The sequence below is a fragment of the Strix aluco genome, chromosome 3, assembly GCF_031877795.1.
Source record: "Strix aluco isolate bStrAlu1 chromosome 3, bStrAlu1.hap1, whole genome shotgun sequence".
Lineage (NCBI taxonomy): Eukaryota > Metazoa > Chordata > Aves > Strigiformes > Strigidae > Strix > Strix aluco.
This window is the reverse complement of record NC_133933.1, coordinates 83,203,819-83,230,291: the sequence shown is the minus strand read 5'-3', so window position 1 is coordinate 83,230,291 and position 26,473 is coordinate 83,203,819. Positions and strand designations below refer to the sequence as shown.

Sequence of the window (26,473 nt, the reverse complement as noted above, 5' to 3'; positions counted from 1 at the left end):
CTTAGAGTCTAAGTATGAATATAATGATGAGCATGAATTCTGGAAGAATATATCAGTTGATCCAAAACTGAGAAGCAGCAGTGTTTTCTGGAGGGGCAACAAGACTAATAATAATTGGCAGAATATTTCTTTACTCTGCAAAATCAAATCCCAACTGATGCAGTGCATCAGAGTATAGTAGGCAAATACATCTACTTTATCTACAGCCTAGATGGGAAAGATATGAAACGGCAGTTCAAATACTGTGCCTGTGTCAAATCATCAGAGAGTCTGACTACAAGCTCTCGTTCTGCAGACAGAGCTAGGTTATATATGTATGTTCAGATTTGGGCTTGTTAAGAGAACGTTCTGTCAAAGGCATCAGGAAAAACTGAACTTGAACAATCTGGACAAAGCTGTGGTGTTGGGTTGGTTTTTGTTTTTGTTTTTCTTTTTTTTTTAAACCAGAGTCTGGTCTACTCTTCAGAAATAGTTAAAGAGCTAACAGCAGATGGGTTGCTGAAGAGTATTGGTATAGCTTGACTGAGACTACAGTGAGAATCTAAGCATTCTTCAAGTTTTCCAGCCTCCAATTTTCTCTTCTGTGTGGAAATAAATGACCAAAGAGAAAACTGGGGACATTTTGAAGTCTCTTTGGAAAGAAAGAACAATTTCACAACATCATTATTATAGACTGTAACACACTTATGAACAGCATGTAATATAAGCTTTTTAATAATATTTGACTTAATTACCCAGATTACTGTCTCTTCAGTATTTCATGGTTATCACTGAACACTTTCAATTTACATTCTTAAATAAGTTACTATGTAAATAAAGTATGCTCAGAGTTCTTGTATGTGGACAGTACTTACATTTAATTACAGATTATCTGCATATGTTTATAGCTGCAAAATACATTAAAATTGTTTACAGGAAATAAGCTCAACTAGTACTAACTCTGGAATCTAAATGTTCACAACAGCACCGACAATAGCTCAGCTATTTATTTGAACATGCTTTTCAAAATGTACTTTGGAATGCGGTAGAAAAGAAATTCAAAGAAACGGCAAAAAGAAGGAAGCACAGAAGATCAAAACTCCATAGCAGGTTGGATCAATAGAATATTAAACTGCAGTTCTTAAATGTAAGTACTACACTGAGTAGTAGTCTGGTTGGTCTTAAATGGTGTTAAAGCCCTTGTTTTCTAAAGGAGACAGTAATAAACATTTTGCCTATTCAATCCAATCAAGATTTAGGCATCTTGCTATAAAAGCAAACATATCTGACACTTCTTCTATAACTTTAGCAGTTGGCTTTCCTGCTCCATGCCCAGCCTTGGTGTCAACGTGGATGAGAAGTGGATTGGTTTGTTTACGGCTTCGGCCCACAACATATTGCAGAGTAGCAATAAACTTCAGTGAATGTAGAGGGACCACACGATCATCATGGTCTGCTGTGAGAAGCAGCGTAGAGGGATACTGGATGCCGTCTTCTTCTGGTAGTTTGATATTGTGAAGTGGAGAGTACCTGAAAAGAGTGTACAAATGATTACATATTTTTTCCTCAAGACCCAACAAGAAAGTCCTCTCATGCTGAAACCATCACAGTGGCATTTGATAGCACTCAGAATACTACAGTTCTCAGTTGCATAAATCAGAAATGCACTACTGGCAACTGATACGTGGTAGCAGTCATATCCATACATTTCACAGAAATGCCAAAAGTATCAGGAATGGGCAACAGGGAAACTGCAGCAAAAGCTGTCGTGTCATAGCAGGATCCATCTGGCTGGGCAACAGGGAAATAGAGACTTTTTCCCAGCATACATATGTAGCCCAGGTCTGCATGTGGATGGCTTCTTCCTATGCAAATTTGGAAACAGTCTCTGCTAGTAAGCTTGCGCTATACAGTTATTAAATTTGCTCTCTCCAATATTTAAGCATGTACTCTGAGGGAACACCATGCAGGAAACTGAAAGGAGAACTGTAAGTTTTCCTGCTTTCAGTAGATGACATTGATTCCTATTTTTTGAGCAATGAATAATCTAACTTCCAAAATCTGCTGTCTTTGCAGGAGAATTTACATATTTTAGCTACTGTAACGTAACATAAAAAGTGTATCTACATATCTCAACACAAAGTAATCTCTAGCATTAGAAATTAAACTTAATAGTAAGTCACGAAGATCCATCTAACAAAGTTCCATCTAACCATTTCATACTTCATTTAGACAAAGCTACACCTAGGAATAAAGTTACGTTCCTTAAATCAAGACTGGGATACAATTTTTTCTCCCTATTTTATGGCAGAAAATACAGAAGGAAGTTTTGCTTTGTTTCTGAAGGAATTTCCCACTTGGAGCAGTACCCATTAAGTAAGTCCAAATTATTTTTAAGAACACATGACAATATTTGAACAACTAACATAACAGATTCCTGGCTTCCTCATTTTCATCTAAGGAACAATGTAAGTGAATTTACAGACTATGATTTGTTTTGAAAAGAAGTTAAATGACAGTCACTACATGCCACTCTATTTGCCTTATGTATTTTTTGGGTATCTGTAAAGGCAACTTCTAAGCAACATTACATATATATCTTCTTACATTCGATAATCAATTAACAGCTGTTGAAAAGGAGGCAAAAAAATATTTCAGGTATTGCCATATAAGATGTTTCTAAAATTACGAATTGAGATTTTGTGAGTAAGCATATGTGTAAAAGTAGGTATGGAGTGACTCCTTCCTACAGATGCATTTCTCCTAATCACACAATGAATTTGAAACTTTGTTTCTACTTTACCTCTTCAGAATATCTGAACTCACAGATGTGCAGGCAAGTTTCAGTGTCCAAAATCATGAATATTATTTGGATCATTTTTATAACAGTTCATCTTTTATCTAAGATCTAAGCTACCTATTGATAAAAGATGAATTACAAAATTTGTGAAGTGTTTTGTGCACTATATTTACAAAAATGTTTGCCACTGAAACCTTAAATTAGACAACTGGAGGTTTTGAAACAATCTAATTACAATGGGCCCAACTGATCATCTAGTATTTGGACCTGACATTGATTTTTTCTTTTTTAATAAATGCTTTAGGTCAAGTTAGATCTCAGTGTACTTGTAGCACATGTACTTTTTTAATATCTAAACACTCTATTAAATTTCAGACCAAATTGTTTAGTGTGTCTGAAGCATTCTCCTGGAATGCCAATCTTCATTATTAAAGGAATACAAATGCAGTAACAGAAGATGAGATTCCAGAAAAATATTTTAAAATGATGGCACTTATTCTAACACACTCATTATTACCCATATCCAATGTGCAGATCATTTCTGTTCTCACACAGCTGTCTCTCTTGTCTAATCTTTCCAGACCTCTCAGCAAGGAGTTAAGAAATGAATTAATATCCTGTTATGGTCTACTGCCATTCAATACCTACAAATAAATCCCATCCACATTGTATAATATAATTCACAATGGTGATTGTCTCTCCCCCATCGTAAAAAATACAATTTATGTAGTGGTTCACTTGAGAATATTCTGTTGTGACAGTCTAAAGGAGCCATTATTCAGAAAGAAAACCTTATGAGTTGTTAAAGCTGCTAGTAGAACAAGGTCTTTGAAAATACGAGCAGTTGACTCAACAGGGCTTTGAAGATAAGTCTTTCATGCAAAACTGACGTAAGGAAATGCTGAACTCCCCAAATCCAGTGTGGGAAAGGATGAAATAATTCTTAGAACAGATATTGATCATGACAACCTGAAACTGTTGGGCAGACTATGCATTTTAACAACCACGGAAGTATTTAAAGGCACTTACTTGCACAGCCATTCAAACTGCTCTTTACAGTCAGAGCAACCATAGTCAGTGGTCCAAGCATGGCCAATGGTGTACTTGTGGAACTTGAGCATGTCCATCACTCCCACTTGGGCAATAGCACAACCAAATAGGTCGGGGCGCTGATTAGCACAGGCAGCTTCAACAGGAAAACAACTCCATTAGTATTCATATCTTAAAGAATTAAGCTCAGCAGTGAAAGGTCCACTGCCAAGTTCACGAAAGACCAACTTTCAAAAAGCTTTTATAAACTCAAAGTTTCTTTTAAAAAAAAAAACAGTAACACAGTTATGTTAAAACTATGTGAGAAGAAATATAGATTACTGTATAATACCTGGAGCCAAAACACTTCAGTATAAATTATCTGATATAAACCCAATTGCACTGGGAGAAGACTGCCAGTGAACAGGAAGTCAAATAGACTTTTAAGCAAAACTGAAAGCAAACATGCAAATGGATAAAAATTATAACTCCCAAGGATGGCATGTTCAAAACAGCTTTAGAGTTATTTCCCTGTGCTTCAGGCACCAAACATGCTGTTCTTTGAAAACTGCCTTCCAAACTAGCAAACTGGGTTTAAAAGGAGAAATGCTCTTCTTAAATATGTGAGCTTTTGGACTACTAAATTTAAGTTTTCTAAACCATTCACTGTCTAAACTTTTAATATTAGTATCAACAAAGAAAAGGGCATCAAGGAGCAAATGCCCTCCATTTATTCATGAAAGATTTCTTCCATACGAAGAGTTTTGATAAAAGCAGACTAGTACAAAATCAGAGGAATAACCTCATTTTAATAAAACAAATTACTCTTGTATTTTCTTTTTTATGATTTATGATTTTTATGTTTTTTTATGATTTCCATCTTCTTACTATTGGAAGGGACAATTTCTTTAAGAATAATGCTTGCCTCATATATTTTAAAAATAAGCACAGCAGGCCCATCTAGCTCAGTGTTCAATTTTTAAGAGTGACAACTGGCAGATGGCTCTAGGAAAAGGCATTAAGCAAACACTGGGAGATATTTCCTGTACATTATCAGCTTTTGAACTAGTTGTTTAGGTTTTCCCTGAGTTGGAGTTATCTCCAGCCATCCTGTTAAATAGCTATCAAAACACATATCCTCTGTAAATACATCTATTTAATTTCTTAATGTTTATTCATTTAGCTTTCATCATATCCTGTAGCAATAAGTTCTTCAATTCCAATTTCTGTTGCTTGATTTAAATCTGTTGAGTGGTGATTCTACAAATTCCCCTGCTTTTTTTGAATTTTAAAAAATAAGAACACTGAGATTTTCACATAACTACTACAATGGATCCCAGAATCCCTTTCTTAATTCAGAGCTAATCACCATGTAGTTATACTCTTTCCCAATTCTTGTATCTCCTCAATTTTGTCCATTGTGAAAATGGATCCTTTATTCCCATTCTTTGCCTCCTGCTAACCAGGATATCGCTATGACATGACCTTGCTTCCAGCTCAGTAAGAACTTTCTTGCATAGCCTTATGGGCAACCTTGTCAAAAGCTTTTGAAAATCCAAGAATAACTCCTCACCTAGATCACCGTTACAAGCACCATACGCTGCCGGACTCCTTCAAATAACTCTAATAGATTTGCAAGATGTAACTTCAGCCTGCAAAATTCTTCCTTATATCTCAGCTATTATTTATTGGTTTCAATTGGTTTGCCCATCAGAGAAGTCAGATTTGCTCATCTGCAGCTTGTGGATCACCATGAACCATTTAAAAAATTGGCATTACACTTGCTCCCTTCTGTTCCTCAGATATTCAGGCTTAGTAGCCTGCAATTTCATATTGGAGTTCACTTAGGATCTTGTGTGTGCACCATCTGGTCCTGGCAACACACTACTTTTCATTTAATTGATTTATTCCAAAGCCTCTTCTGCTGATGCTTCAGTTTGAGTCAGCTTCTCAGAGTATTCCCCATGAAGAGAGACTCTGTTGCAGGGAACTCCCCATGCTCCTCAGGAGGGAACATCAATACAAACAGACCATTTACTTGTTCTGCTCTGCCATTATCTTTCTTTAGTGCTTCTTTTACACCTCACTAATCTGTAAATCCCACAGATCCGCTGGCCAGCTTCTTGCTCCTGATATACACAGAAAGCTTTCATTGCTGATCTTGATATTGGAAACAATCTGCTCATCAGTCTCCTGTGGTCTGTCAGTCCCTGTCAGAGTTTACACTCTACCCCATATTCTTCATTTGAACATGATTTCTATTTTCTGGAGGATGTGATATTACTTCTGGTCATCTCTGATATGTAATTATGCTAACTCTTCCTGAGTCCTTTCTGAGCCATTTTCATAAGGTGTGTATAGTGCCTTAAATAGATGCCATGTAAAAGCTCTTTATCCTTTTAACTGAAGCTTTTGATCAGATCCCTCCCCTTCATGTTACTCCTTTTTATAAACATGAATTACACTCTGGTCGAAAAAAGAGCCAAAACAACTATCATAACATTTAATTTTAGTAGTTCTTCTTGAAGAGCAGTCTCTTGAAGCACTGTGTGTTGCTCAGTGCTCCTAGTTCCCTAAATAGTTACTTCAATAAGAGATCACTTATGGAGACACTCATCCATTCCCACTGCACCCCTTTAATTAGCCATAATACTTAATTATAAGCATTAATATACTGTGACCTGGAACAACAATTTTTTAGTGAATTTTACTCCTCTACACACACTTTGAGCTTTAAAATTCAGTACAAAAGTAACATTTCAAAACCTCAGAACTGCTTGTCTAAGCAAACATGAGAGGTCAAACATTGCATTTGCATGAAAGAGGTTTTCAGCTCACAGCTGTGCTGCTCTACTCAGCTTGGGGATCACACTGCAGGACAAGGAAGTCTTGTTTTGCACTTGAATGAGGCAAGAGCTCAGGGATCTACACTCCTCAGAGACACCTCCTGTTAGGCAGACTAAAAGGAAACAGTACTTTGGAAGAGTGACAATACTCTTCCTTGTCAGTTTTTTCTTCAATAAATGAGAACTGAGGAAATCTGGCAGTGGGTCCTTTCCTTGCACCTAAATTATGAGTTATGCTCCCTAGCATTTCATGAACAACTATTGTAAAATTTAGTTCTGCTTTGATGAAAAAGCACAAGAATTTCCTAAATTCACCTAATTCTACCCAGTCAAGTAAAATCCCTATCTGGCTCATCAAGAGCATGGAAATCCAGCTGGATTGTAAACCATCTGCAAGTGCAAGGGAAGGTTTCTAACAACAGATTTTTCAGAGCAGGGAGGTCTAGATTCCTAACACCTGTCTCCTACTGGAATGACTTATGCTCTGCAGGTGTTACTCGCTTCCCCTTACCTAAACAAGGAGGCCAGCTGACTTGTTCAGGCAGAAACAGAGATTTTTTGATGACTGAAGCTGGGTAGGATGAATCTCACCCCAACTGAAACTGAAGTCTATGTAAGCATACAATAGTATTTTCAGAAGCTATGTGTTGATGTGTTGAAAGTTTAACTGCATATCCAAATAGATATTTACAATCACATAAAATTGACTTGTGCAATGCTTGCACTCCCAACAGTGTGCAAAACGTTTAATCCTTTATTATATTAATCCATTTCTATTGGTGCTCTCATCTACAATTCAGAAATACCTCCTGCCATCTGTAACTGAGCATATAAGCAGAAAGCAAAAATGCAACTTTACATGTACTTGTTACTTATCATTAAAACAACTGCTTTTTAAAAATAACAATGCAGGAATAGCCAAGATGGCTTACACCAAAGATCTGTATAACTCCAAATCCTGTTTATTATGCTGGATGCTAGTTCACTGAAAAATAGAGTAAAATCAGTAGAGCCAGTATTCAGCGGCAGATAAATAGGGAAGAGTATAAGATGACCATGGAAAGAGTGGGCCTAGTAAATCTGCTGATTTTCTATAAATCAGTGGTTTATGAACTAGAAATGCCTTTTTTTCTTCTCACATGAGCAGCTCAACTCTGTTGTGCTGTCACATGCCTTTCATACTGTTTAAAAAAAACCCCAAACTCCAATATTATTAATTTTGTGTTTCCTTCTTTCGAAATTGAACAAAATCACCTCCCTTTTTTGTCTACTACTTTCAGATACAGGGATTTAATCCAAGATAAATTTTGTAGCTCTTTAAATACTGCTTGGACTATGAGATGTTTTTGTGACTAGTTTTTCTGTTTAAGAGGAGGCTATTAATTTCTTTCAATTTAAGAACATAGCAGTGAATTATATGTGAACAAGATGCATTTGTAAGAAAGTGCTACATTTACAGAGTCCCTCAAAAGCTCATGACTTTTTTGAGTAGCTGTACTTGTACTTTACATTTCTCACCAGAGACACTCATGATTTTATTTGTGTTCATGTTTTAAGTACACAATGAAAGTAGAATAAAATTGTTACATGTCTCTCTACAAAGGCTTTAAACGCAGAACTGTCATGTTTTCATTTGCCCTTGAAGAATGCATGACTACAGAAACAGTGAAGAAGAAACTCTGATGAAGGATTGCAAGACATGGGATTCTGGCTTACACTACAGACCACACAGTTTCCTGATGCTACATAACAGATTTCTGGTTATTCAGCAATTACTTTGTAATGGTTAGCCCTAAGAAAGAAAAATCAAAAACCAAATGCATTAAAACATTCTTACTTACTGTGTGATTCTACCACAGGGTTAGCTCTATCACACAAGACAGTAATTGTAAGTATGGCTTTAAACAGTCAGCATTTGCTAGAGACTGCAGAATCCCAATGTCCTGCAAATGAAAAAATGTCCCCCAACAGCAAATGAAGTACAATTGTATATATTTACCACTTGGTATATATCAATGCATTGACATCTGGTAATTTTTGAAAAGAGGGTCTCATGAATTTTTGTCTGGTTACTTTGATATATCCAGCACCAAACCCAGGAAACACACAAGCAGTTCTTACCAACTAAGAGGCCCCCATTTGAGCCTCCATTAATAGTCAACTTCTTTGGGGATGTGTAGCCTTCCTTGATGAGGTATTTGGCAGCACACTGAAAGTCATCAAAGCAATTTTGTTTGTTGGCCAAGATACCACCTAGCAAACAAATAAAACAAATCAGTTGATGCCATAAAATCCATTTGATACCATCTCTTCAGAAAAACATGTGTGCAAAAATACCTGGGAACAATTCCAGTTTCATGAACACTTTAATAATTGATGCGGCTCAAAGACAGCAAAAATGAAAGATTCTTTCAACACAGAGAGAGTATAAGATGGTTCTGTCGATAACGCTAATGCTTTCAGAAACTCTGAATAATACATACCTATACTGTGCAGTGAGTGCCAGGTAATGCTCCTGATCAGTAAAATGAAAGCTAAAAGCTTTGCATTGCAAAATATATACAAAATGACCACATACAATCCACCTGAGGTTTAATCTAATGGGACTTTAATAGCATTAAACTTAGTGACAGTTTCTTAAAGCAATAAAGCTTCAACTTATAAAATAAGCTATATAAAATAAGCACTTCTTACTTTTTGGACATAGAATATGTGGCTGGTAATTTACTTTTCCTTCTATTAGTTGTTTTCAAAGCAGATTATACATAGCTATGGTCAAAAAGGGAATTCAGTGTTGCATCTTGGTTTGAAATTTTATTAATTAACTATCAATACAGAAATGCTTAAGATGCTGTCATCCTGTTGAACAAAATTCCAAATGTGATCGTATGTATGAGGAATAAATCATGACTGAAAATGTAGGTCCAGATGACATCATTGGTAAGACTTCCAGTTCTCAAAAGAAAAAATTTTGCAGGGTGGGATAGGGAAGGAAAAGGATGGTTTTGTCCTACAATCTTTCAACTATTTGAGCAGAAGAATATCAACCTAGAGAACTCACAGTTGACCAAATCTCATAATCTTCCCGCTTTAGATGCTTGTTTAGCAAGAGACTAAAACAGGCTTCTCCTCAAAGGTTATCCTACCTTAAGACCTGGTATGTTCGTTCTCAGGCAACTAAATGCTAGTAAGAAATGGGAACTAGGAAAAAAATCCTCACATTTCTGTAGCAAAGGCTCTGGTCCAGCCAGGTAAGAGGGCTCAGTGGATGCAGAAGTGGAACTCCAGTTCCTTCTACTTTGTTTAAAAGCTGGATGTTTATCCTAAGCTCATTGCCTACAGTTCCCACTATAGTCCAGGAACCTCCAGGGCAACTAATTCTCCCCTAAAGTAAGTGAGATGAACTATAATCTGGAAGCGTCTCTATCTCCATTGTTCATCCAGTGATCCTAGACACCCAATTTACACTGGATGCTTCATGTCTATGTTGCAAAAGTTTGGTAAGATAACTCTGACACTTAGTCATACAGATCTTGTAGAACTGGGACCAGTAGATTTTTAATTTTTTAACAAATACACATCATTCTCATATTAATAAAACCATTGAAGAGTGACATACTGGGACAATGAAAAAGTCATCAAATGTGTGGCCATAAAGGAGAAATAAATCTTATGCTGCTCAAAGTTCTGGTGTGGTGTAACGTAAGGTCCAAGTCCTACCTATACAAGTAAACCTAAGTAAACAAACTAATTGTTTCTGGAATTAACAAAGAACAGACACATATCTTATTATGTAACTGCAGTAAAAGACTTGGGTCAAAATTAGGCAGGAAATAGGTGAACCAAAGAAGCATTATCATATTAAGATAGATTTTATTAAAATCTATTACAAACCAATTGGCAAATTAAAATTAATGAAGGATACTTCATCTTTAGCAATAATATCCCGTATCTGCAAGCATATATAGCTTCTATTTATGAAACTATTACATATTTAACTCAATTGTGAGGAAACGACCCAGACAAAAAGTTACCGCAGATGAAATAATAAAACCAAGATGTAATGATCTGGGAATACCGTTTTGTTTGATAAAAAGTTATTATGTATTACTCCCATGGCAAATTGCTGCATTGTGAACACCACTGTTTTGGTGCATTTGCCTTGCTGACAACAATCCGCCAGATTCTTGGGATATGAATAAGGTGTTACCATTAAATAATGATGGGTATGTTACAGAAACGCGCAGGATTTTCCAGCTTTTTCCTCTTGTGAAGGGATGAGAAAATTGTCAACAATAAGGCAAGTGGACAAAAACAATCAAAGAACTAAGATAAGGATTAGATGGGAAAAACATGGAGAGAATGCATCAAAAGTATTAAGAAAAGGGGAAGAGAGTTTGACAGGGTTTTGTAGTGAGTGACTTGGTTTCCTTGCAGCATAAAAATCAGCTTAAAAAAACCAAAAAGGTCAGATGCCTGCCTGCAAGAAGGTGGACCCCCTAAGAGAGAGTGGAGGGAATGACATGTCACTGCATTTGTGGAGCTGATTGTTTTCAAATGAACTTCAACCACATTCACTAAATATAAAAAAGGGTCTATTCATAAATTGTGCACAAACAATTTGGAAAAGTTACATTCTGAACTCAAAAGTTCACACCTTCTCTAAAGTTCTGTAAATGGTTTATTTTTTTTTGTGTGATACTGAGAGTATGAATAGTCAGTGCTGTTGTCTTGGGGATCTAGAATTGTGGGGCCATATGCACCTACAATGAAAGAGGTATGTGAAAGCAAGCCAGGTCTACTGCAGTATAGACAGATTTTTTGAAAGTAAGTTCAAGATAAATAACTGCATTTTCAAATCTTTAAGTCTAGGGAACTGTTTTAAAAATTTTTAAAAAATGCAACTATTTTCTTGGAAAATATTGTGTTTGTACAAAGTTATTTTTAAGCAGGTTGCAAAAATTAAAACAATCTAATGAAAACCATCAGATAACACTGGACAACATACAGATCTGAGTAAGGAAAAAATGTACTGTTCTACAGCATACATAAAAGGCAAAAGGAGATGTGAGTACGGAAGAGGGAGTGGAGAGAAAATGTTGTAATTTTCATTGCTAAGCCTGCCGTTTTGTTCCTCTACTTGGACTGATTTACCTTTATGCCAGGTCTCTCCATATTCACCACCGCCCCTGATGTTTGCCACTGCTAGAACACCCCCTAGGTGTCGCACAAAAATAAGTCTTGACACACTAAAAAGCAAACAGATAGAGGATTATTTTTAATCTGCAATTTTTATACCCCTACCACTTTTACAAAAATATTTTGAGGGAAAGATCCCTTCAAAATCAGTGATGAAATCGTGAATGAGGTCCTCCTTGATGGCAAACCTGAGTAGCCAGGCTTTTTTCAATGGTTATCAATGGAAATGAAACCATCTGCAGCCTCAGGAGTGGAAGCAACCAGTGCTGGTCCATTCTTCCTCCCGTAGTTCTGCACTTTGGAGGAGAGTGGCCAGTGGTTCTACCTAACAGAAGATGCCCCCAGGACATGTCACCATTTTTTTGATCTTCAAAGCCTTCAGTGTGGGGACTAGAGCTATGCCATTCCGCTGGACCACCATAGCTTTCTGAACTGTTTCTCTTCCTTGGGTCCTCTGCTTTTTCAGAGACAAAAGGGAGGCTTAACCCAAATGAAGAAAGCAAAGAATTAAGACTTAAGATCAGCATTTGTTTATGAGCAGGTATTTTCAACTTCTGCTTAATGTACATTTTTTTTGACCTTTATAAAACTGTCTTTGCAAAGAAAACCCCTGCTTCTACTATTGTTTCCTGCTGGGGTCTGCAGTCAAGTTCTGGCCAATCTCCGTCTTATTTATTTTCCATTTGCATTGCTAAATACAAAACAAATCCTAAAAAATAAAATTACAATTTCTGCCTTCCCTTGTACCTTTAGAATCTGGTTGAAAGCTAAAGTAGCATAACTTTTTTTTAAATGCCAAATTGCAAAAGTATCAAAACTATTGATATCTTTTTAAAAGGGACTAAAGTAATTTAAATTAAATTTAACAATTAAGAAGAGAAATAGATCTCTGATCTGTTGAGGCAGTAGCTTAACATAGCAGAAGCTGCAGATGGCAAACCACACATAAGCCAAGGAGACCAGTAAAATATTAAAATTTAATCCCAACAACTCTAGCAGGTTTAAATTCCTTATCTACTTGAAATCTTCGTTCACGCAAGAAACCACTGCCTGCAGAAATCAATCCTATTCAACCACAAGAGCAAGGATTAGGCCTTTTTACCTTTAAGTCCCCCTACCACTTATCAGAAATGTCCTGAAAGACAGCAGTCCTACAGTGTGTCGCATATGGATGTAGTAGCAAAACAGGTAATTTTTTCATATCTCCCGAAGCAATTACCTATGTACTGGCACTTGTTATTGAGAGTATATACCAAGGATTAAGGAAACAAAAAAGAAAATCAGAAAGATAACTGGTAAGAGATTTTTTTTTTTTCATAATCCATCAAAGCAAAACCTTTCCACCTAGGCTGGTTACCTGTGGCCATCAGATGGCTGTGGAGGCATGAACTATGTCTGCTTCTATAAAATCAATTCCAAAGTCCATCACTGTGAATTCTATTTTCCTTAGATTGCTATGACATGCTGATCAGATGTAAGATTGATATTCTATAAGCACACTGTGCAAAGGTCAGAGAGCATTATTCTGTCAAACTCCAGGATGCCTAATTTTGACAGGCTGCTACACAGCTAATGTGCAGTAGCCTGACAGTAGGTTGCCTCATTTGTGGCTTCTTAATTTTTGGTATGTTAGAGCCACAAAACCTCCCAAAACATTCTGCACTTCTTTTCCCTGTCTCTGTCCCAAACAAAATCAATAGAAACCTTTTGGTCCAAACTTACTTTATCTCCTAGAAATGAAAGGTAGCAAGTATAAGAATGGCAGGTAAGAGCTTGCTACCCAAATATATTGCTTGAGAATATTTGAAAATAAAAACTTCCACAAGAGAGTCCATCCTTTTCCATCTGCTGAAAGAAACTGTGCCCACCTGAGGGATCAGCATATTTAACCAGCAAAGAATTTGTGAGCAACACAAAACCGAAGTATTGAGTGCATCCTATCCTGTCTGCGGACTGCTTTAACAGAGATGGTACCTTGATGATAAATTTTGAAGGGGTCTAAGTGACTTGGGATGTCACAGGATATGCAGTACTCTTACCATATGAAGTTAGGCCCCATTTCCACAAGAAAACAATCTTTTTGTTGCACATACCCTCAATGGGATAAAGTCAAGAGTTTGGTAACAATTATTATATTGCCCAAATTATAAGTAAGGTGTAGTATATCTGTGCTCACTCTCAGCAATACTACTGGGATTTAGGCATTTCAGAAAATATTACCCCACATACCCCAACATATACATCTAGTAATGTCACTGCCAATGACTATTAATTAATATCCACTCTGACATGGTCAATAGTTAAGTGAGTCAGGACCCTAACTTGACCAATACTTTGAGGTAGATGTGCCTAGAGCTTATAACAAGCTTTATATATAATCAGGACTCATTAACTTTTTAAAAATGTGAACATTCCAAGTGATCAGACAGCACAAGATTCAAGTTTCATATACAAGGCTGCTACTGCCTCCTATGTTCTTCCAGATTTTATTTCAAGTCCACTTGGTGTCTGAGCCACAGCAAACTGCCCACTTCCCTGGATGCTCAGAAGATGTCTTGTTCTGTGGAGGGAAGTCTGACTCCCTGCTCTTCCCAACAGTCTCTTTTGCTCATTATCCCTGTTCTTCCTTCTTTCCTGGGGGCAGGGTAAATAAAAAGAGTACTGAAAAGGGCAGCAGGGTCAGGAAGGAGCCAGTGGAGGGAGCAGAAAGTAGTTCCTTCCCTGAAGAGCTTCTTCCAGACCTCATCACTCTTAAGGAGCATAACAAAAAAAGTAAGAAAACAGGTATTGCTTTTTACAATAGAACAATGTGAAGAGCTGTGCTTCAAGGAGCAAGAATGCTCTCCCAGAATTACTGATCTGCTGTCAGGTATTACAGCTGACCAAGAAATGCAGGCTACTGCACTGGTGATGGGGAAAAAAGCCAGAGTCACTGGACTTGGTTGCTTTCCTGGCATTTGTAGAGCAGGAGGGAGTGGTAATAAAGTAACCAAAAAGAGTAATCTTGCACTCTGCACCCTTGGCTGGTATGTTGCCTGACCTTTCTCTGGACTTATACTCTCTCCCTGCATCACCTCTTTGCTTAAAGGCTTGGTACAACCTTGCCCTGCAGCAGTGAAATGCAATTTCACAGTCTGCTTCACAGTCCGCTGTATTCCAGGATTCATTAGAAACTGCTTCTCCTGTTCCCACACAGGCACATACAGAACAGCAAAGGGAAACATGTTGGTTCCCGCAGGGTAACTAGTCGAATCTGAGGCACCAGTGGTGGGTTTCTGATGGCATTTCCCCAGCAGCTCTGCCAAGCCACTGGTGGTGTTCCTTCAGCTTTCACTTGCAGTTGCTGTGCAGGCTGTATAATTAATGACAGTGCTCTAGCAGGCACCATACTCAAAATGCTACCAGAAGCAGCTTTTCAATCCAGAGGAACATATAAAAGATGCCTGCCTGCATTCAAAATAAACCACTACTGTAACTGACTTAATGACTTTGGCCTATCATTCTTGTAGTTATTTCTGGATCCTCTAACCTGTTGGTTTGCTTCTATTGCTTTCAGTGAAAAAGATTTTATTTTGTTGGAGAAAAAATGAAAAGCAACACAAGTTTCTGAATTAAGCAGAAATAAGCTCCCCAAGCTCACATTAATGGGTGCGAAATACCAGTGAGAAAACACTGTACTGGTTTGAAGAAATAGAAGACAGAAACGAACCACTGGAAAGGAGAAGATGGAATGCTTTGTGAAAAGTCCTAAGAGCCTTAAGTTCAAATTAAAAAAAATCAGGAATACTGATCCAGGAACTTTTTTGTTTATTTTTTTAAAGGTAAGCAGGCAACTATTGAGTTGCATTTCCATAGCTATGTCTCAGCTTAGGATCACGTGAATGATGTGGCAAGCCTCAGCCTTAACCATTCTGTGGCTGCTTTCTAGCACTTGTGCCTGTGGTCATCTACAAAAAAAAAAAAAGACCAAATCATGGTGTTGGGCAGCAGCAGGAGCAGCACTTGGACCTGGGAACTCCTTGTGGAATACTGCAGTATATAGCGACAGGGATGTAGTCAAACATTACTTGGATCTGCCAGGTAAAGGACTGGATGTCCTGCCTTTCTGGCATAAACTCTTTATTAGAATTCCTCTTCCCTGATCTTGCCTGCCTACTTTTGGAACACACTTCCTCACTGAGTACTCAATTCTCAGGTTATTAACCATAACGATGCGTTTGAAGGCTTCAGCTTTTCTTATTTTTCTTTTAGAAAGAGAAAGGCTGAGAATGGATATGTTGATACTACAGGGAGAGAATGAGGGAGGTGTGGCCAATCGTGTTTTATTTACATTCTCAGTGGGATAACGTATTTTGATCTGAAGGTGACTGATAGATCTCTGCACATTTACTTTTAAGGGACTGTTACAGATTGATATTCTTATTTTACGAACTGTATAATAAAGGTTTCATAGGGTTCAGGAAGACATAGGTCACTGCTCCCACCTTCCATCTTCCTCTCTTCTGTCAGCTGCACCCTCTTGCTGCTGTTTGCTGGACTCCTATGAGAGTCAATTTTTAACTTGCCAAAACGGCAGAAAACCACCCACCCTATTTTGTTAGGACAGTTTTCTGCCATTCTTGCGAGGTAAATCAGCTTAGCAAAGGTTCCAGCAAGCGCCAGGGCCAATGGATGGGAGGTGGAAGGAGGCGCTGTGAGATATCTTCTCCTTTTGCCAGCAGTCAGCTTGTGTCAGCTCTGCAGTACGTGAAATTTTACCTTAAATCAATAGATACAGAATATTTACTTAAAAAATGAAAACATGGTAAGTTTTATCACAGTTTTCAGCATCTACAATAAACTGTAATAAATCAGTGTTTGAGTCTAATCTAAAAAGGAATTTAAAAACTATTCTGGTTATATAATTGTGTCTCTCAAAACCCACAGGAAATTAAAAATGTAGCTTTACAAGGCAGATAAAAAGCTTTCAAATAATCACAGAATGCAAGACAGGAGGTCCATTGTTAGACAAGGTATTTGTTAGAAAGGACAAGAAACTATAAATAATATTTAGAAATACAATCACAGTGACCTGAAAAAGCAAGCACTACTAAGTATTTCTTGAAATGTGCTGACTCTAAGGCAAGACTGGTAGCACCTAAACTTAATAGGATGGTTTCATAATGGATTATTTTTGTGTTGGTAAGCTGCTGCTCTACTATCTGAAAAACTGCTCTCCATTCAGCCCCTTGCATTTGTGTTTTCCCTTGCCTCGCCTAGGAGCATTTCTTACATATTACAGACAATCACTGCTTCTTGGTAAGTCTATTCAAATTCCCTTGCTGAAGAAATACGCCTTTTCTTTAAAGAGATCATCTATTCAGTAAAGCTTATGGCTTCTGAGTGCTACAAATCCTGTTCTGCACACAGCAATGTTTTACAATGCATTGCTTTGCATATGCAGAGCCCATATCATGTGCACCTCAAGACAGAGTCATCTTTCCTGATCATATGGGAACACAGCAGGATTTTGCTTCTCCTCAAAAGTATACTATCAAAATACAGCCAAATTTTAATTATTTACATCCATTTAAACAAATATTTGATTCTCTATATTTAGACATCTGTATAATTTGGATAAAAGAAAACTTCCCATATTATCAGTTCAGCAAAGGGCTCAAATGTTTGCTTAATATATGTCCATATGCTTTTCTGTTGAGCTCAGTGAGAGCGTAGGAAGAGGTTAAGGTGTAATCCAAAGGGCAGGGTGCCTGCTGTAAACCTCAGAAGAGCACTGCACTTCTCTGCTCTGACACAGATTTCTTCTGTGACCCTTGAATGCAGAACAAAGCAGACAAATGATGCCTGGACACTGATGTGTGTCCTTTCAGCCCCCACCTTGCTTCTCAGGGATCTGAAATGCACTAGTATATCAGATCCATATTCCACCCTGTCCCCAGACTGTGACAGTTGTTAATAACAGGTCCTCCAGAAGAAGGTATAAATTACCCTGCTTACCTGTAGCTTGGTGTAATTGATATGTTGAAGCCTCCATATCCATACAAGAAGGCAGGATGAGAACCATCCAATTTAATTCCTTTCTTGTGAATAATAAACATTGGGATCTTAGTACCATCTTTGCTAGGGTAGAAAACCTAAGGCAAGAGAAAAAGAAATCTGAAATGCTGTTATTCTTGTAACTCTCCACAACTGCTGTTAACAAGAAGCAGAGGCGATCACTTCCATGGTGTCCAATGGATAAAACTTTCTGAGCAATCTGTACCCATTGCACAGGTCAGGTTCAGTAATGGCCATCACCTGCTTGGTTGCTTAATAGCTCTGGAAAATGTATCAAAATGAGACAATTTAAAGGGTATGACAGTACAATTTTATGTATCTTATCCATCAATTCTACATACAAGGGGGTTTAAGAAAATGCTAGAAACCCAATACAATTCTCTCCAAGGGAAGACTGGCATGAAAATGCAAGAACTGCACGGTCCATCATATATGAAGGCATAAAAGACTGAGCTGGTAAACAGAATGAACAGAACTAAAACCAGATTTCCAATTTAAAATGAAAATTTCTAAAAATTTCTCCTTTTTAAAAATTCAAAATTTTAGACACCAGAGAACAGTAGATAGAAAAGAAAGAAACTCATGGTAGAGTGGTTACTTAGTGAGACCCCACTAAACATTGCATTGCTTTGGATATGAGACCTATGTTACTACCAAATACATATGTAAAACTCTCTGAAGATCTGTTCTTGTATCACTGAAATCACACAGAATTCCTTTATATCAGTTGATGTCTTTGCTTGTAAAAACATAAATTTAATCGCAAGTGGAAGGCCAAAAAAAGTCACAGTATTTTGTTTTTAGTATTAATACATTGGCATTAACAACATTTCTCAATGGAGTCACTTCACACACCAGATTCAAGACAAAAGAGTAAACTTTGAATAGCTGAAGACACTGTTTCTTACAAAGCCTTGTGAAAACAGCAAAAAGCTGACTACTAACACTTGTACACGCAGCACGAATTCACCAAAGCAAGTCTGTATTCACCAAAAGTGGACTAAGCATTGGCCATTCTTTCCAGGTTGTCTCAATGACTACTTCACCTCAAGCAGGGTGGTAACATAAGCCGTGACAGAAGCTTTCGTAGCACTTGGTACATTTTCAGGCATCCCCTAGCAGCCAGAACGAGGAGCCCTAACACTGCAGAACCCCCAAACCCATCCAGCAAGACAACTGAACTGCCTGCTGGCTTTCAGGAAATCAGCTGCCAAAACACCAACTATCCACCTAGCACATGCTTCCGTATGTCCTTCTACTACTGCTACAGCACTGTGTGAACTTAAAAGCTAAATTCCACATACACAAACACAGACTGCAATTGCTTAACACAGTTTGCACAACTTCTTGTTTTGATGCATGTATCTGCCTACATGCTCTAACTTTGGATCCAGAGTGTCTTATTTTGCCAGTCAAGCAAAACACGTGGGTGTGAATGCAGTTTACTGCTTGTTGTAAAGTTCTGGTTGACTACTTTTCATTGCTTTGGTTTTAGCATCGTTATTTCTAGTCTAATTAGAACAAAGAAGTAGTAAATTAAGAATTACATTCTTATCATTTTGTTGCACGTTTACAACCTCTGTGTTTTTAAAGGAAACAGACCTACCATGCTTTATAAAGCACATGATCAACAGGATCTATTTTTATAACACATGAACCTCAACTGTAATACGAACCTGTGCACCACATTTATTCTGAGCATTGCCTGTAATGCGAAACATATAAATCCACACAGCATGTTGAAAACAAAATAATCACATTTAATATTAGTTTAGTCATTGCTAAGGAAATATGATAAATTTCAAATGAAACCACATCTACCTCCAAAGACTTCACCAAAACCGGTAGACATAGTCCAGATAAAATTCAGTATTTCACAGTTCCCAGATGGAAAAATGCAGAACAAAAGCCTGAAGGCATTTTTACACAGTTGAAATCACTGTTTCCAACTACTGCCACAACTATATCTTTACTGGCAAAGCGCTCATCAGAACTCACTGCAGTAGAATACAAAGTATTTTCATTTTAAGTATTTAGCTGAACACTATAAACAAATAGAATATCTGATGGACATGAGAACTGCTGAGGCTGGTGATGAGGAGTTCCAGAGAGACTCCTCTCTAAAATGCCATCCATCAACTCTAGTTGTAGCTGGCAATTCACAGGAAGTGAGTACCTGGCCCTCCTATGTTTCCAGCAACTTACTGCTGTTGGCCAGTCCTTTCCTGATTAATACAGGATGCCATTAATTTTACTGCTTCTTTCTGAACAAGGGGTTGTTGTTTTTTGCTTTGGGTTGTTTTTTTTCCAAACTCTCTGAAAACTGACTTCAGTAAGACTTTTATCATCATCAGTTAAGATTAAATAACATACCATTAAATGAAAACTCAACAAAAAAAGGATGCATGTCAAGGTGACATTTGTAATTTAAGAGTTTTCACTCCTATCTTTGCTACAATAATGATTACGTCTCCCTCCAAGACGAACAAATGGAAAGGGGGTGGAAATCAATTCAGTGAGACACCAAGATATGTGAAGCTATTTAAGCTTCTCCAAATAGACTATTTTCAACAACTGATTCAATCTCACCTTTAAATTAGTTGTTATCTCTGAAGCAAGTCCAATGGTTTATTCATGTAACCAATAAAAGGACATGCTTCTATCTCAAAGATTAAGGTAAACTGGAAAGGGCAAGCCCTAAAAAGAAAAATTTCCCAAGACGGTATTTCATGCCTAACTTTAGAAGCTGTCAGCTTTTACAGCAGTAAATGCTCATAAAAGGGTACTACCATTTCTGCTTTAACACAGATAGGAGTAATCCACTTGTACCAGTCACATTATATTACTCCTTGCTCATGTATTTTCAAATAAAGACTCATGTCATTACAGCCATTAGCACGTATAAGAGGAGGACAAATTAGAAAAGTGGTTTTGGAGGGAAAAGGATGGAGAACAATGCTTCAGATGTGTTATTATGAATGCCGATACTCACTATTCAAGGAGGCAGGTGCTAAAAATAAGTATTTTCAGTCTCTAGGAATGCACCACCCACACTGTGTGGTTGACAGGTCACTCTTGCTGCATGCAACCCTTCGTGCTATTCTAGGAGCGTACCACTGGAGCAGTACAGCAGCCCTGAAATAGTTGTAGCTCACTTTGTCTCACACTAATGTCCCTATCTGTCACACAGCAGAGGGGGTCTCAGTGCCAGAAAGAATCACTTTCAATTCAGATGCCAGAACCTGAGGCATAAATTTATAGCCCTATTCCTCTTATTATGATCCAGGGAGAAAGCAACACTGTTTGCACAATTACTCATTAATATAAACTACATGAAGATTAAGCTATATAAGCTATACAAGCTATACAAACAACAATCTTAGTCATTCTTCTTTAGTGCATACATGTATATTTATAGAGTGGTGGTTTGCGTTTTTTAAACTTAGCATTTGAAAGCAATTTACTCTCCTTTTTCACCTAAAAAAGACAATGGAAGTTTACTTCCAAAACAGTTTACAGAGTAAGTTTTACAAGTAAATACCATTAATAGCTTTGTGATAGGATTTGTAAATTTACTTGGGAGTTAAGTAGGATAAAAGAGTTCTGTACATTCACTCCTGGGGAGGTCTTTGTCCTCGTAATTATTATTTGCTTTAGATGTGCAACATTTATGTTAGGTGAATCTTCACTTAGGGAAGAGGGGAACAATCAGCCAGCATTGTAGACACAGTCCTAATTCAGAAAAGACTTTATCTACTTCTGCCTCTGCAGTGACAAGAAGCGTCCTCTCCATCTCAAGTCATCAGGAGGCAAAACTAAGTATTTTAGCTTTTGAAAAGCTAAGATGATTTGAAAGGGAGAGGTTGAAGACAAAGTTTTTCTTTCATTTGCCTATAGAGATAATATAGCCAGACACTACGCACTTCTCTTGTTAGTAAATATGAAATCAGTATCTTTGAATATTAAAGTGATACTATCATCACAACAAATAAAGAAATATAACTAATCTGCCTGAATACTCAATTGTACCACGTAATTAAAAATACCTAAAACTACTGAAATTGAATAGAAACTTCAATTTTTTAAAATTAAAAAACTCAGCAATGTGAGTATTCAGTTTCACTTTTCCTCCCTTTCAGAAATATTTTCTCTGTTTATGTAATGGAGAGATTAAAAGACGCATGTAATTACAACTGTTCGGGGAAAAAAGTGCATGTACACCTGAAATCATCTTACTTTTACAAAACCAAAAATCTTTCTAAGCAAAAACCAACCCCAAATTTGTACAGATTTAAAATCAACCTTATAAAGGTTAAGATTCAACACAGGTTTTGAAATACTGCTGTAAAACCAAATAAAGAATAATCTTATCCAAACAAGTCTAATGCATATATTTTTCAGCTGTGAACAATATCTGAATGTCTAGAAACCATTTATAATTTTTCTGACTCACTCATTAATGGCAAAGAGAATTACAATCCAATTAAAAAGTGATTAGTTTGGCTTTTCAGAAGAATTGTTTCCTGCAGATAATAAATGAATTTTACATATGAAAAGAAACTTTGACTTCTGGGACTTGAAAACACCTCCTAAGTCACAATGGACTAATTATTCTTAGAAAGTCACTAGTGATTCCAAAATTGTCGCTCTCAACCTCTCTTTCAAGATTAGGTTCTACATACCAGAGATATCAATTCTTTCCCTGTCTTTGTGTGCTTAATCAAAACCAGGTAAGAGTCACGTTTATCATTAGATTGACATTCATTGTGGAAAATGTCAAAGAATTTTACAAAGAGCAACTAAAAAGGCATATAAATCATGCTGGAATACTCCTTATTAAAAATGCGTGTTCAATAATTCAGATTTAATAACACCACGACAATGCCTTTAAAATTAAGTTTTGTTCCAACATCACCTCTATCATTTCACTGAGACAATTCCTTTTCATTTGAAACAAATACAAGATGTGGCAGTCTTGTGAAATTTAGCAATTGTTTTCTGCTTCTAGATAAGAGTGGCTGCCCTCACACACGGCTGCTGTGATTCCACTAGCAAGCCACCACAAAGTTACAGGCAGCCCTCGAGAAGCACAATGCCCCGTTCGGTCCCAGCACCCACAGGCACGAGTGAAGCAGGCACGGCTGTGATGAGCAGCTGATCAGAGGGAATAACTACTTCAGTTTTTATTTCCTGGAACTGCATTTCAAGCATCGAGTTCCACATAAAGCATTTCCTGCATTAAGAGTGCAATGAAGATTTCTCATCACACTTACACCAACATTTTTGTTTTGAGATTTAGGGAAGAAAAACATAATGAATTTGTAGTAAATTATGTAACAGCGCTCATGTTTTCCCAAGCATCGAAAATGCCTTGTTAAAGGCTCACCATTTTAAAAATCCCCCACAACTATCTTTGAAAGATGACTGGAAGAGTAAATTTAAGGGAGTAGTCCCTAAAGAAAGTTCTTCTACACAGATAGTGGCATCAGGGTGTTCAAACCTGTATCTAGGTACAGAGATAATGATGCCTGAGGCTGAACAATGCTACACAGCAACACCTCTCACTGACAAGCCCTAATAGCTGCTACCAGTGCTTCAGGACAGCAAGTGACAAAGACCCTGACTTCACACCAGGAAGTCTGAACACTTCAGCATTGACAGGCAGGGAGAAATCCTCTCCTTGAGATGCCAGGGCAGAAATCTCATCGATTCAAACAGAATCACATGCTGCCTTCCACACCACCTCCCCATAGCCCATTCAATCCCTCATTGCCTCTGACCTTACAAAAAACCTAATACTAGCCTGGGGCTAAAGACTATATAGCACATCACAAGCAAAACGCCTCATTTATTGCAGCAGTGGCATGGATCCAAGTATAAGACCACCAGCGGCCCCATGGACAGCTCTGGCAGCCAGTCAATGGCCAGCTGTAAGAGCAGCTCTTACTAACCACCAGTTTTTGTATTCCTATATACAGGAGGAACCAGGAGTCAGGAGCAGTAACAGAGAACTATTACCACTACACAGCAAATTCACGGGATCTGAGGTTTCCTTTTTTCAGAGGGGAATCCTCATCAATCTTCTTTAAGCCTCTTAAATTAGCTTCAAAGCAATTCTGTGTGGGTTGCAAAGCTTGCTTAATACAGAACTGGACAGGGGCCAAAGTAACTCAGTACAGTAAAAATTCATGCAGGTAAAACCCAGAAAGAACACCACCCACCACAGACATTTGCAAAAGCACTATGAAAATAATCAAGAAACCTTTTAGAAGAAATTGTTTCACCACCCACCCACTGGGACAAAAAGCAGCCTCATGCTGACAGAGGCAAAGTGCCAGGAGACCGTCTTTTAGAAGAAATGCCTCCTTACTAAGTTCAGCTGCCTAGCTGCAGATGACTGCAGGGAGTTATCCTCACAGGGAGGGAGGGGAAGGCAAGAGAAAAATGAAAGTTCAGAAAAATGAAAATTCAGCTGAAAGTTCAGAAATTGTGCAAGACTGGCATCACAGAAATTGCTTTTAAAGCACACTTTTCTACATTAGTTAAAAGGCTGCATTCCCTTTACATAAAGCCTTAGTGGTAAATGCGATCCAATGACATGCCCCCCCACACTCCACTTTTGCAACTTCTTGCCTCTTCTCTGTTTATCCTCTGCCACTTCCAGTGTCATCTCAGAGCTTCCTGTACCAGAATAATTAGCATCGCCATGTACAGTTATTCCCTTTCTTTCATCATTTTGCCTTAAAGAAAACTTAGTGTACAGTGTAAAGACAAACAGATATCAGATAGATAACATTTACCTTTTGAGTTAAATATACATTGCAATCATGTTAAACAGAAAAATGTCCCAGGGGTCTTTGCAAGCTATAGTCTTTCTTGAATTACTTGTGTGCTTACACATTCAGTAAATGTATTACTATGAAGTAGTATAGCATGACATAACCAAAGAGCTGTGTCAATGGAAGTAGCACACTGTTATAAATAAAAACATAAGCAACAGCTGCTGGCTAGTGCAATTTTTTTCATTAAATCAAGCTTTACTTCATTTGAGAAAACTGCTCTGACAGGAGACAACTCACCATAATAGTATGTAGGCATTAGAAAGTAAACACTACTCATCTTTACCATGCTGGAAATCAGTTGAAGTTGTAATGAGAAACATTGTAAGAATAAAAATGTAGAGGTAACTTACAATGGAGTAAGCAAGGAGGGGAGAACTTACCTTATGCAAGCTACTCCACAATAACTATTCTTATTTATGGCTTTATCACAGAATCACAGAATCATTCAGGTTGGAAAAGACCCTTGGGATCATCGAGTCCAACCATCAGCCCTACTCTGCAGTTCTCCCCTACACTGTATTCCCCAACAGCTCATCTAAATGACCCTTAAACACATCCAGTGATGGTGACTCCACCACCTCCCTGGGCAGCCTATTCCACTGTCTGACCACTCTTTCTGTGAAAAATTTTTTCCTAATGTCCAGTCTGAACCTCCCCTGTTGGAGTTTAAAGCCATTCCCTCTTGTTCTCTTACTAATTATCTGTGAGAAGAGACCAGCACCAACCTCTCTACAATGTCCTCTCAGGTAGCTGTAGAGAGTGATAAGGTCTCCCCTCAGCCTTCTCCTCCTCAAACTAAACAGTCCCAGCTCCTTCAATCGCTCCTCATGGGATTTGTTCTCCAGGCCCTTCACCAGCTTCGTTGCCCTCCTCTGCACTCGCTCCAGGTGTGGCCTCACCAGTGCAGAGTACAGGGGGACTATCACCTCCCTACTTCTGCTAGTCACAGCTGGTCACATCTTTATGCTGTGGTAGGTGCACACATCTAATTCAACATGCTAAGAAAGAGATATATTCACTCAAAACAGTTACTGGCTAATTCATCTTTTCTGCTTCTGACTCCATCTTGCTCGGTTATCTCAACAGAGCTGTGCTGTTGAGCTTTTATAAGCTTCAAAAAGATGACACAACCAGTGTTGTTTTTTCTCCCTAAAAAAGGAGCATCTACACAGTTCAGGGTGTTCAGATTTCATCTGTAACCTGTATTCAAAAATTCTTGCACAGAACAAATGCAGTCTTGGCCCTAGTGATGTCAAGTGTCCAGCTTGTGTCAAAGCCCCAAGAGGACACACACATTCCACTTACACTGCCAAAAAGCAATAGCTGGACAATTTCAGAGCACACTGCTTTCTCTTCCTTAAAGAATCATACCATGTTTATAGACGTCAAGTTGGCTACCCAAAACCAGAGGTGCTATAAAGCACTAAACACCTATAAAAATTCTGCATGTGCTAGTACGATATTGAAAAAATAGCTGATACTCTTCATTCCTACTTTTTGGTTTGAAAAGAAACAAGAGATCACTTGCACTGGACAATGCATGTTTCAAAATCAGTCCCAGATCATTTACCCTGTGAATATTTATTCTGAAGAACTTAACTGAAATAAACAGGTCACTTAAAAGTATTGTAAAGCACTTCCATGTGTGGTTTCTCACTGAAATTATCACTACAAATAATTTAATTTCTGAGACTTAAGCTTGAATTTAAAGTTACCCATTT

General features: G+C 37.8%; 1 protein-coding gene across 2 annotated transcripts in view; it reads right to left on the bottom strand.

Moving 5' to 3' along the window:
• Positions 1-696: 696 nt before the first annotated feature.
• PREP (prolyl endopeptidase) overlaps positions 697-26,473 on the bottom strand; it is a 108,827-nt gene continuing 83,050 nt past the window's right edge. The window contains exons 11-15 of one of the 2 annotated variants that reach the window (XM_074819426.1): positions 17,851-17,987; positions 11,809-11,903; positions 8,776-8,907; positions 3,809-3,965; positions 697-1,509 (exon numbers count right to left, since the gene is read on the bottom strand). In XM_074819426.1, the coding sequence (XP_074675527.1) occupies positions 1,215-1,509; positions 3,809-3,965; positions 8,776-8,907; positions 11,809-11,903; positions 17,851-17,987 (816 nt within the window). In that variant the 3' untranslated portion in view covers positions 697-1,214. Of the gene's footprint in view, positions 1,510-3,808; positions 3,966-7,859; positions 8,598-8,775; positions 8,908-11,808; positions 11,904-17,850; positions 17,988-26,473 lie in introns of those variants that run through there. The other variant, XM_074819427.1, reaches the window with a different exon arrangement.